At 39.2% G+C, this 13,359-nt stretch overlaps 1 protein-coding gene across 1 annotated transcript in view; it reads left to right on the forward strand.

Moving 5' to 3' along the window:
• The window catches only part of ABI3BP (ABI family member 3 binding protein), a 166,213-nt gene that overhangs the window by 17,255 nt on the left and 135,599 nt on the right, over positions 1-13,359 (forward strand). The window contains 1 exon segment of the mRNA XM_055702821.1: positions 8,612-8,791. Within this exon segment, the coding sequence (XP_055558796.1) occupies positions 8,612-8,791 (180 nt within the window).

The following is a 13,359-nucleotide window of genomic DNA, read 5'->3' on the forward strand; positions in this document are numbered from 1 at the left end:
ATACCAGAAATAAAAGTTGCACAGTGTTAGGTTATCAGTGAAATCTTGGCTGGTGATACTATGGCACCACATCTGGAAAACGAAAGCCCTGCTGTGAACAATTTGAATGTTGTAAGTGAAGTGGTGCTTGCAAATAGATGGTGCCAATATATTTTTCTTAAGGCACGCTTCATTTGTTTAGCACTCTGGGAGGCAGTGCTAGGTCTTGCCTTCATGCCCTCTAAAATGTTTGAATTGGTGCAAACCAAACAGTTTCAATGTAAGGCAAAAGGAATCCTGGTGATGCAGCCAAATTTGCTGTAATGCAGTACAGCTGTATTCACCCTCTAGTTTTGTAGCACAGAGTTCAAGGATTTTCACTTTATGGATAAAAACAAAAAAATAGGATATTTGATCACAAGAGACTGTACACACTTAAAGCGCACCAGCAGAATCATAGAAAAGTGAAAGTAACATCTTGTCCCAGTATTGTTTTTGCTGAGCTTTCAGGGAAGCAGGCAAACAGATAGCTCAAAATTTAAGTTGCCATGATAAGTTTATTTCAAAACAAAAAATGGTTACTTTATTCCATTTGTGCTTCATTCTTGACATTTGTTGCTATATCAACACCTCAGGGTTACTTCTGAATGTGTTAATTATTAGTTAATAAATTATCAGCCAGCTGTTGACATACCTTGTTAAGTTGGAGAGAGAAATAGAGTGCTCTGCAGCTGAAGATACTTTATTTGACAGGGCCAAGGGGTTTGGGTAGAAACAGAAAAGAGCCAGTTAATTCACATTCCAGTCACTTCATCACCCAAGTTCTCTCATGTTACTTGAAACAGAGGAAAATCAGACCAGCCTGCAATATTAACTAACTTCATGTCTATTGTTACCAACAGTATTGTAATGATACAGTGGGACATAGGACGCAGAATTTCAAAGGCTTTAATTCTCTGTTATTGAAACAAAATTCTTTTGTTTTTTCTTTTTGGGAAGTAAACTCTCGGGTGGTTTTATTTGCTTTTATAGGTTGGAAATATCACTGCCCCCAACTAAGTTACTGAACAAATACTGCTTTAATGCAACTAACCCAGTGAACCATTTCTATTTATCTCCTTCTCTACAGTTACTAAATAGCAAAGGAATTCTACACATCTCTTCTTGGCAGTTAGTGTTTTGCCATTTCAGACAGCTTTGCAATGGCGATTTCTTAGGGGGTGTTAGATCTAAACCAAAGGGCTTTGACTGAACTTTTGCTGTGAAAGTAGAAATTGAAAATTGGAGTTCTCTGCCTTGTAGATAAAATGAACTAGCTAGTATGAGTAAGAGATCATAGCAGTGCTTATGAATTCTCCCCTCTTTTCCTCTGTTACTCCATGATTAATTAAAGTCGTAAGAAAAATAAGATACTTCACATAATCCCTGGTAGAGCCAAAGCTTAAACAAGTGTCCAGCTAAATATTTTGTATCTTATTTTCTGTAGCTGCTTTCACATTTTAAAGATGTGAATTTCAGTTAGGTAATTTAGAGTTAATTTTTTCTATAGTTTCAATGTTTATTTGCTCTTGGCTCCTGTTGCCTATGCATGACCACTTACATTTTCCAACTAGCCGAACCATGGTGATCCCAGCTGTATTCTTCAGACCATTTATAGCCATTTTCTCCTTTCTGAAGAGCTATTGGTGGCTGGTTCCTTTATGATGCGGCTGATTCATTAAGCTGTCTTTAGCAGTCTTCCCCCTTATAGGCAAAGAGCCCTTTCCCTAGAGTGATTCTAACGCTGCAAGTGGTCTGATATACTTAACATAGTGCTTTTAGTTCGGATATGCTGTGCACGGTTCATCCTGCTGGTTTTGGCCATCAACTGAATTTTGTTGAAGAGAATACTTGCAGATCATGGAACGGAATACTAGCAAATGTGGAATTTTTGTTGGCAAGCATGGAGGGAAACATTGTTTTTCAGAGGTAGCTATGGGTCCCAGAATCTTCCATTTGGAGATGGCCTCAGTGTAACAGAATTACTCTACAAATGCAAATACTTAAGGCCAGCGTTTCAATAACACATGCCAAAAGCTGATACAAGTGAATATCAGTTAGGAAAATTCAATCTTGCCTTGCCTTGCTCTGTGCCTGCAAATCTTTTCTGTTTGGAAGGTGTTTTCAGAATCTCTTTGCATTGGAATTAGAGGGTGTCTAGTTTATCATTTGAGTCTTTCATCTCAAAGGAGATGGGGAGGAAAAAGGTATTCTAAAATAATAATATGGCAAAGTTATTTTCTCAAAATCAAATGCATTCTTACCAGTGTATCATAGTAATCAAGTTCCTGTGACTTCCCGCGTCCATTCGATCATGTTCAATGAATGTTTTTCTCAGTGGTGGCCAAGGTAGAGATATTACTCAGAATGGCAATGCCTGCTTTCCCTGTTAGTTGTTCAAAATACTGTGAGATCAACACAAGTGAAATCTATTTCACTACTGTGGTCCAGCAAGCAATCCTCATTTACCAAGCTAATTGCTCTGAAGTCCTTTATATCTGTCCTGCTCCAAGCTGGCCCTCCCTGGACTAGCCTGGCAGTGTCGGTGCAGCAGATAGCAGTGAGCTCTCCCCACCTGGCTGCAGAGGCCCCTCTGCACTGCTGTGTGCTCCCTGTAAGCCTCTTGTCCACTCCAAGGATTCCAAATGACCACGTGGGCCTTCCTCATAGACCTCAATATGAGTTGCATTTTGTTACATTTTCATGGGAGGTTTTTTTGTTTAATTCTGACCAGTGTAGCAGAGTTGGATTTACAGTCTCCTGCAAAAGCTACCTTTTCTTTTTAGATTCAGGAAATGCTTGAATTTGTTCATAAGGGTCCAGGTCTCCCTTTAAACTCATGTGACCTCCTTGGAGTAATTTAAATTTTATTTTATTTTTAATTCTTTAAGAACTACTTTCTTATAATGTACACAGTTATATAAAAAAGGGTTTCTTCACATCCTTTTGTGTTTGTATTTTTATGATGTGATGGTAAGAAATATACTGTGTGTAGGTGGGCACGAAAGTGGGCACTTGGAAGAGTGCAAGGACTTCTGGAAAGAGTTGGAATGCCAATCTGTTGGCAGGCAGAAGAGCTGGATTGATGACTGCATAGCACACTGACCTGGTTTGAGGAGAGATGTCATGCCCTACAAAGAGTCCATACCAGGAGTGATCTAACATGCATTGATAGTTCTGCCATGAGAGAGCATGTTCAGTGCTTGTTGGCTTCCTTCTATCCTTTGTTTCTTTGGTTTTGTCTCTTGTGTAGCCTTTCACTCTTTGGAACTCAAGTGGTCTCACTAAACACCTATGGTTCCCAGCAAACCTGGGTTCTGACTTGAGCTGGGAGCCTTTGTTGCTGAGGTAGCACTAGTGGTAGAAGAGATAAGCGATTCTATGTAGTGGTCTCTCTTGCCTTGGGCAATGTGAGGGCAGATCCTGATTCTGTTAGGCATACCTCATTTCAGAGAACATGACTGCTGCCACTCAACTCATTTATTGTGAGCCGAGTGATCTTCATATCAAAAGTAATTAGGAGATGTTGAAATAAGATTCAAGATAATAAGATGTAGTAATAAGAGAAATAATAACAAGCTCCAAAGGGATCCATTGCTTTTCGTTCTTTTTTTTTTTTTTTTTTTAGTATCTGTAAAGTAACTACACTAAAACGCATCAGTAGGGAGAAAGAGGAAGAAAAGAGAAAAACTTCAATGTGTAAATAGACGTTTCTGTAGCATACCAACTTCCACAGATTTCTTGTGAAATTTTCCATCTGTTGTTCAGGTCCGTTTTGACATCAGATAGAAAAACTTGACAGCATTGGCCTTGGTTGCTCCACTTCTGTTCATGCATTTCCAGAAACTGGTCAGCCTCTGATACTTACTGTTTTACCACTTAAAATTCATCCCTCGATTTCAGTGATCCGAGAATGCACGCAGCCCATGGAAGGGAACATCATTTTGTCATACAAAGCGTAGCACCTGTGTTGTTGCTTTAGCACAGTTATTTTCCATTTGAAACGAGCAGCTAAATAACAGTGAAGGCAGTTACTTGTCTGCCTCACCCCGTGCTGCTCTTTGGGTCAGGCTGCACCTTCAGGAGGAAGGGGAGAAGAGCGCTTGTGCTGGAATCGGCTGGGCCCTCTAAGGGAGCTTCTGCTGTGTGGAGAGAAGGAAATCGTGAGCAGGGAGCTGACGGAAAGGGTAGAATGAAGATAGTTATGTTAACAAGAGCATGGAACAGACCATGTAGGTAGATCTCTGAGGAAAGGAAAGAAGGGTTATCTCCATACTTTATTGGGTGCAGGGGGAAGCATAGTGACAAGGGCTGAGATACTTATGCCCTCTTTGCCTCAGTCTTTAATAGTAAGACCAGTTGTTCTCTGGGTGCCCAGACCCCTGAGCTGGAAGATGGGGGCAGGGAGGAGAATGAAGCCCCTGTAATCCAACGGGAAATGGCCAGTGACTTGCTATACCAGTTAGACATGCACCAGTCTGTGGGGCTGGATGGGATCCACCCAAGGGTACTGAGGAAGCCGGTGGCAGTGCTCAGCGAGCCGCCTCCAATCATTTCTCAGCAGCCTTGGCTAATCAGGGAGGTGCCAGTTGGCTGGAGGTCAGCAAATGCCATGCCCAGGGCAGGAAGGAGGTTCCGGAGAGCTACAGGCCTGTCAGTCTGACCTCTGTGCCGGGGAAGGTCATGGAGCAGCTTATCTTGAGTGTCACCAGGCAGCACGTGCAGGGCAGCTGGGGGATCAGGCCCAGCCAGTGCAGGTTTGTGAAAGGCAGGTCCTGCTTGATGAACAGGATCTCCTCCTATGACAAGGTGACCCGCTGAGTGGATGAGGGAAAGGCTGTTGATGTCTTACCTGGACTTTACTAAAGTCTTTGACACAGTTTCCCACATCATTCTCCTAGGGAAACACTGCTCGTGGCTGGGGTGAGTAACAAACTGGCTGCACAGCCAGGCCCATAGCACGGTGTGAGCGGAGTTACATCCTGCTGGTGGTCCACGTGGATTTCCCCAGGGCTCTGTATGGGGGGCTGTCCTGTTTAATATCTTTATCGACAATCTGGATAAGGGGATAAAGGGCATTCAGGCAGTTTGCACCTGACACCGAGTTGGGGGAAAGTGTTGATCTGCTGGAGGGCAGGAAGGCTCTGCAGAGGGATCTGGACAGGCTGGGCCAGTGGGCCAAGGCGAAGTGCCATGTCCTGCACTTGGGTCACAGCAACCTAAAGTGGCCTGGTGGAAAAGGATGTGGGGGTACTGGTTGACAGTCAGCTGAACATGAGCCAGCAGGATGCCCAGGTTGCCAAGAAAGCCAACAGCATCCTGGCTTGGATCAGAAATTGCATGGCCAGCAGGATTAGGGAAGATACTGTCCCCCCGTGCTCGGCACTGGTGTGGCCACACCTCGAATACTGGGTTGGGTTTTGGGCCCCTCACTGCAAGAAAGACATTGAGGTGCTGGAGCATATCCAGAGGCGGGCAATGGAGCTGGTGAAAAGTCTAGAGAACAAGTCTTATGAGGAGCGGCTGAAGGATTGGGAGGTGTTTGGGTCAGGAGAAAAGGAGGCTGAGGGGGGAACCTTGTCCCTCTCTACAACTACGTGAAAGGAGGCTGTAGTGAGATGAGGCTGGTTTCTTCTCCCAAGAAGTGACCTGAGAAGAGGGAACAGCCTCACATTGAGCCAGGGGAAGTTTAGATTGGATATTGGGAAAATTTTCTTCACTGAAAAGAGTTGTCAAGCGCTGGCACAGGCTGCCCAGGGAAGTGGTTGAGTCACCATCCCTGGAGGTATTTAGAAGACTTGTAGATGTGGCACTTAGAGACATGGTTTAGTGGTGGACTTGGCAGCATTAGGTTTACAGTTGGACTCGATAGTCTTATTTGGGTTGGAAAAGACCTTTGATTCTATGATTATATGATTTTTTCCTAAACGCTGCAGGGACTCTGCAGTATCTGTTGCCATCCAGGCCATCACTGAAAGGATCCTGTACTTAAAAGTGAACTAGAGGAAAAGAACCTGCCCTGTCAAGACAGGGTGGGGAGGATAAGGATTTATTTTTAAAAATTTTAAGTTAATCTCCTTTTCTTTTATTCTATTCTGCCTTATTCTCTATTTTTAAAAATACATATTCTGTTCATGTTCTGCTAGAACTGGCTTTGAGTTTAAACACTGTCTTGGCGGTTTTGATATGCTAGCTATAAAGAAAGGCTCTAAGGTGTTGCCATCTTAGGATCCCAGTTAGACTTTCTGCTTTTAGAAACTTCACTGAGTTTTTAGGCCTAAGTAAAATCAGGACCCCTTGTCACTATAATTGACTTCTTATGAAGAAAACACGTTATCTATCTAATTGGAATCAAAACCAGATGAATTCAATCTTGAATTAGAATTAGGTCTACAAATTAATGTAAAGTGTGAGAGACATATAGAAAGTCATGTGTTTAAAAAAGAAAGTTGACATTATTGTAAATTTAAAATTAAAACATCTTCAACAAAGTTTTTTTAAAATTCAGTTTGGAGTCTGATTAAGAATTTTAATACAGAGATCAAATTATCATGTTTGAATCAAGCACTGTAAGTCTTGCTTTCTTCTTAGACATTGATATTCAGTGGAGACCAGGAGACCAGCCATTCGTTTATGCTCAGCTCTCCAAAGTTAGGTTAGAGCTTTGCAGGCTGCATAATTTGAAGAAATCTATTTCACTGTCAGTCAGAGGTATTAATCCTAAACCTTACTGGCATGGAACACTTTTTACTAAGCATCCCTATGAAGCATATTGGAAGGGTTTAAAGTCTGTTGAGCTTTCTGCTACTTGGAGCCTTGTTGATATTCAAAGTTGCACAACCATAGCAGATTCATATACTGAAAATAAAAGAAGTTAGGATGTCTCCCAGATATAGAAGCAACTGCCACCCCTTCCCCTGTGATGGTATTGTACTGCTGAAAATGTCAGTGTGTTGAGTTTTCTAGAAGCCTTGCAGTCTTCTGGAACCTGGTAGAGTTTTCTTCGGAAAATTGTGAGAGTTTCCTGGCTAAGTGCTTTTACTCGATCAGCCTTTAGATAAAGGAGGGGTCTCATCAGAGGCAGGTGTTTTCCATCAGTTTTACTTGTACACTTCTCTGTATAAAGGGAAGAGTCATAAAGTGTTTGGCTTAGGTCTTTACATTCAGTGTGCAGACAACTGCAGGTACTCAACAGTGCTACTAAATTATCTTCACAAATTGGGGACTGTGATCTTGGCAACTCAGTAGTCATTAGGATTTCTCAAAACAAATAGAGGAGGGCAGGCTGGGGTGATAACAGAGAATCAGTATGTACTTGTCTGAAGAAACTTTGAATATCAGCCTGCAATTACTGAGCAAGAGAAAGGAAGAGAGGAGTTAGAGTGAGGGAGAGAAAGAAAGAAAGGAAGGAATTTCCATGTCACTCTACCCTGGTATTTAATGATAGATCGTATGTCTCATTGTTATTCTTTGGGGTTTAGCTCCTGAAGTAAAATGATTTTCTGCAAATTTCCATTTTTTTCCTGAGAAGTTACTTTCAGCCCTTGTGATTGCAGAGATGCTGGAAAATCTGTTTGGAATAAAAATGTATATTTTGAGAAGAAGAGAAGTAATAACCCAAAATGTACTATACTAGTGCTAGTGTTGTAAGTTTAGGGGAAAGTCACTACCTTTTTTTTACCTTTTATTTTTTTTTTAAGCATTGGCATTCAACAGTTCTGAAAATCTGATAAGCGTAACAGTCAAAACGGAATATTAAAATTGTTAAGTACCAAGGAAGGAAAAGCCAATCCTCCCTTATCCCACCAAGAGAAGATGAAATACTTTCTTGTAGCCTAAAACATTGATTATTCTGTTATGAAGTCATTCTGTGTTGTTATAAGTTAAGTTTTTGTAGATGGATATACAAGATGTTTCTTGCTTTATGTGCTGCTCCCTTGGAAGGCATAAAAATAAATGTTTTAAAAAAGTTTCTTGGTAATTTTGAGTAAAGTATATATGTTAGTTAGGTGTCCTGGTGTAATTCCAACTGGAAAATTACATTTCCAGTCCAACATAGAAATAAAAAAAAAAAAGGTAGTATTTTTATATGGATCTGGTTGCTATTTATGCTCTACCCTAATTTTGCAGTGTGATTAACATAATATGAAAACTCTTTTTTTTTTTTTTTTTTTTTTTCTTTTTTAACTAAAGAGAAAAGAAAAAGCCCTAGACCCAAATTGCAAGTTTTTCACCTATGGGTGCTATAAATGGCTAATACTACTATAACTGTCACGTGTAAAGGAAAAAATATTTGCTTTCTTCCCAGTTATTTCATGCACTTTTCTACTACTGCAGTTGTAGAAGATGTCACCACTAACGATAATAGTGAACTAATGGAAAAACAAACATCTTGGAAACCACAATTTTACATTACTGTTAGCTTGGTTTTTTTAAATACACTGAGTTTCCAGGAGACTCCACCTTTCAGGAATTGTTCAGTTGCTTGTGACTATCAAATTAAACAGCCCTGTATTGCTGTATTGTCATATTACATTACTGAATATGTAAGACAATATGTTCTGATCTTCTCTTTTATTTATTTTTTACCCAGTGAAAAGGCAGAGTCTGAAAGTTCAGATCAATGCGACAGATGACACAGTTTGCATGAGGTATCTTCGACCAAGTCAAAACACCAAACTGGAAGGTTTTGTCCTGGGTTATGGAAGCAACTTCTTCTCTAATCAATACATTCCTTTGCCTTCAGAAGGAAAAACCTACGTAACAGAACTTGGTAAGACACATTTGCTTTGCATGCTACTGTTGTCATGAATTATGGGAAGAGAGTGAGGAGAATATCAGCCTTTGGACTTCCTCATTTTTTATTTTATTGGATTGTTCGCCAGGGTTTCTTTGTGTTTGTTTAGGGTTGCTTTGAAGAATTTCAGATGAAAGTGGAATTAGGAGATCATTCAAGGAGAGTAAATAGTTCTTGGTTTTTGGAAAAGTTTGCTACTAGTATTTGTTTTGAGGAGTTTTATTGTACTAAGAGATTTCATTATATCAACCACATCACAGATCAAATGGGATGATTTGCCTAAAGTTCCTGTTACAAAGTAGAATACAAGGGAGATATGCATGTTTTTAAAAAATAGTGCAAGAAACAGTGAAACAGTTTTGAGAACTGTGAGGTTGATTCTGTCTGCTAGAAACTTTTGTATCGAAATGATGCCTTTTCTGGCAGGGGCCTATTCCAGTTCTACATGTTATAGAACAACCTGTAACTTCTGTCAGAAGTTATGGATGGAATCCCATGAGCTGGGTTATGGAAGAGAAAAAAACACATCAAGAACATGATGTCCTGTTGTCTGGGATAGGGATGAAGAAGGGAATTTGGTTGTCCCTTTGATTTAGGATTATGTCAGTATGAACAGGACAGCAAAATAGTAGAACTGGATTAGTTAGAATTGCCTAATAAATGATAAAAACATTGACTTACCAGGATTTGAACTTTTAAGAAATCTGTTCAATCTCTGAGGATTTTCTTTTTGCTTTCTTTAATCTTTTCTAGCCTGAAATGAATCTGGGCTACCCTCATTATTGTAATGCCAGTGATCTTGGTGTAAAACAAGGGGGAAGAAAGGATGCAGAAGCATAGAAGTTAATAATTACCATCTTTTTGATGTGGTCAGTTAAGTCAATGCTGTGGGGTCTGCTCCAGGCTGAAAGCTGCAGAAAAGAAAAAATAAGATGTTAGAAAAAATAAGGTATTAGAGACTTTCATTAGATCATTGTGGCAAAGGTTAACTTTCATGAGTTCATACTCCTGGGATCACTCCGTAATTCTATCACCAATCCAGTGTTTGAGTTCATAACTGTCACTTAAGCTGTGTCTGAATTACTTGGTTTATGCCATGTGTAACTTTTGAATCGGTTTACTAAGAATAGTGTATAGGATTTTGTATGGAATACTGTGATTTGGGCATAAGTAATACCTGTGTAGATGTATTGCAGGAGTAGTGAGAATTAATATTTTTTAGGTGCTGTTGAGATCCTTGGAAAGAGGAAATATCACTGAATGTAATGTCATGTGTAGATCATTTGCACTTCCTATTTAATAGCAACTTTAATACCTGATGCTTTCTGAAACTCTGTGAAAACAGAAAGCTGAACGTAACCTGGAATATAAAGGATTTTGGTATTTCGTAACTTTAATGTCAATAGCTAAAGGCTGTCAACTATGTAGACACCTTTTGTCAGTTCTGCAGTGCATCAGAGTGCTACCCACCTGTGTATTCATTAAACTTTACCATTAAGCAATCAAAATCTTGTAGTAATGAACACAGAAGATGAGAAACAGCTTGATGCATATAGCCTGTAGTGAAATGGACACATTTTCTCTCGTGTAGCTAGAGACAGAAGAGCAAAAGCGTGAGGAAATACTCTCCTTTTCCTTCATAATTATTTTAAAGGTGAATAACTTCAACTTTTATCTCACTTGGCTAATAGAGGGTGTCAATCAGTTTCGTAGTGACAATGAATCTATGATTGTGGCTTCTGAGTGTCCAGTAACTAAAAATGCAACATCATACAGATAAAAAGACTAGCATTTCCAACTTCTAAGATGTCACCTTTGAAAGGAGAAGGATAAAAGAAGCTAACAGCAATATGTACTTCAAGTCGCAAGCATTTATTTAAGGCACTTGACAGTAAATTTATTGGAGCTGGTTTTTTAGTTAAGAAACTTAGGGTTAGGTTATATCCTTTGTGGACTTGTTTATTGGAGTTTGGAAGCAGAGTACATAATCTTTCCCTTTTCATTAATATTAAATGCCACATTAAACTGTAGCTTTGACTGTACTTTCTGAGTGTGTCCGGAATGTGAGCTAAAGCAAAAAGCATCAGTTGTTATTTTGGCTCTATCTTAGAGTGACTTGTGTGACAGAGGTGAAATGAAGACAGTGGTGATAGTTAACACGCCCCACAGTTTCAGGAACTGGCTGCTGGCACAAACTGGAGGAATTGCAGGATGGTGTTCAGTTTTAGGAACAATGGCTAGGTTTTATTCTGGCAGCCAGAGAACTTGGGTCAGCACATGCTTTATGTGGTTGTTAGAAAAAATAAGATATTGTAGAGGGACAATAAAGATACTCTCAAGATACTTTCCAAAGATACAAATCCCTAGAGGCTATTGTTGAAAAATCTTACGTTATCTTTGTGCTCCTCGTACATATATGATGAAGTTGGCCTAGTATGCTATCTTCATATTAAAACAATATAATCTTAAAATTTCACACTAAAAATTGTCTATTCCATGTTCTAGATATTCTAGTGATTGATGTGCCACTGTACACTTTGTGAAAGGTTTCCAGTAGGTTCCACACATTTTTCCACATTCAGAACAACTAGGTTTATACAAAAATACTCACTTTCACCCTGAGAACTCCTTCTTGGTCCTCTTGTGATTTGGCTTTCTGACTTTTACAGAAAGCAGATGAACTTTACAGGCTACACTGAACAGTGGATGGTTGTGACTTTTACTGAACAGGATGTGAGGGGAGTGATTCCCAAATGTGTAAAGACATGGTGGGCTATTTAGACCAAGAGTAATACAGTTTAATGCTTCCTCCTCTCCTGTCATTTTTAGTGGTTCATGGAAAAAGAATACCTTTCCCAGTCAATTCAGGAACTTCAGTCACAACCTTAAATTGGTTTGATAGACTAAATGTAAAGATTAGAAATGGATATTTAAAAAGCATCTGTTAATTACCATTTTTTCCCAATGGATTAAGGAATATTGCTTTATTGAGACTGACTAGATCCAGGAGAGTGGAATCTGTGTATTTAGACAAAACCGGATCTTGTCTTAGTAGTATTAAAATTGTCTATTCTGTCAGGATTAGTAACTGAAAATGATGCAGATATGCCATCAACTGTAGACCCTCCTCAAAGAAAAAAAATATATTTCCTTAATTTAGTAGTTAGGTCAATGTAAGTAAACAAACAGAATTTGCCTATAAGTCAGTCATGATTTCCTCCCTAAAATGCAGCAATGCTTTAATATGTCCTTTCTAACAAACAGTATAGGTCTACACATCAGAATTAAGTGCCTTGCAGACATTTGCTTGATTTAGCTCTGTATGTTTGGTTTTGTTAATGGAGCAGCATAATTGGTATTCTGTTTGGAGTAATTGTCTGAAATTGGAACTGGAGTATGGGGAATGAAGCAACGATTAACTTATTAAATAAATGACACAATATATACAATAATATATCTATCTATCTAAGGCCCGTGACTTCCACATTTCCAACCCTCTCACTGTTGATTAAGATGACATTTATTGTCAGTTTTTCTGCTGGGTCACACACCTCTGAAGACCCTGTTAATAATAAACTTGAAGTCAGCAGATTTATTAATTTATGAAATTACATGTGTATGTGTGTATATATTTTAAAAGAAATCAGTAAGGACATGATCTTTCCTAGGATTTCCAGCAGAGCTGTACGGCTCTGTAGAAAGTATGACATCCAACCTACATTTAATCTATTAAACTATTCAACACCTCACTGCAGTGATTCTTACCTTAAAATATGTGTTTTCCTTTCTTTTGCAACTAATATAAATGAGCAAGCAGATGCATAACTTTATCCGTGAATTGGGAACAACTGCAGAGGGCATGCACAAGAAAAGAGTTCTGCTGGATTTCCTGAACGTGTAATGAGCTCATGCTGGCATCAGACTCTTGAGCAGCTTTGTGTGTAGCTAGATAGATGAATTTGAATCACAGTGAAGGGTAAACAACAGTGATGAGGCTGTATCATCGTTCGGTTCAGGGAAGTATGCCTCTTTATTAGGATACATGTGGTTTTGCTGAGTGTACTTTGTGAAGTTACATGACAGTAAGCAACTTTATTATTGGTCATGGAAGCTATTCAGACTGTGTCAAAAGATATCAAAATACAAATTCAGCTAGGGTAATAAATAAGGCACATAGACCCATCCAAAAAATCTGAGTTTGACTTAAACCTTTATCTAAATCAGTCCTAAATCATGGAGTTCAGTCTTCATGACTTGTAAAGAAACAATATTTCCTTGAGAAATTTGTGCTGTTTTTTTTCTTTGTTAGGAGTATTGCAAGTCAGTCTCCTTAAATTTGTTGATACTGTTGAAGGAACCCAAGAAATCAAGTAGAGACAGGAAAATTTTGCAAGAATGAACAGCAATTAGCTAACAAAGTGAACAAAATTAATTTCTTTTTCAGTTTGTAAAACCAGCTCAGAGTTGGGCCATGCTTCAGCCTTTCCTCTATCTGAACCAGACTGTGAAAGAGAATGTATTGGCAATCCGGCTTTACAACAACC

The sequence above is a fragment of the Falco cherrug genome, chromosome 2, assembly GCF_023634085.1.
Source record: "Falco cherrug isolate bFalChe1 chromosome 2, bFalChe1.pri, whole genome shotgun sequence".
NCBI lineage: Eukaryota > Metazoa > Chordata > Aves > Falconiformes > Falconidae > Falco > Falco cherrug.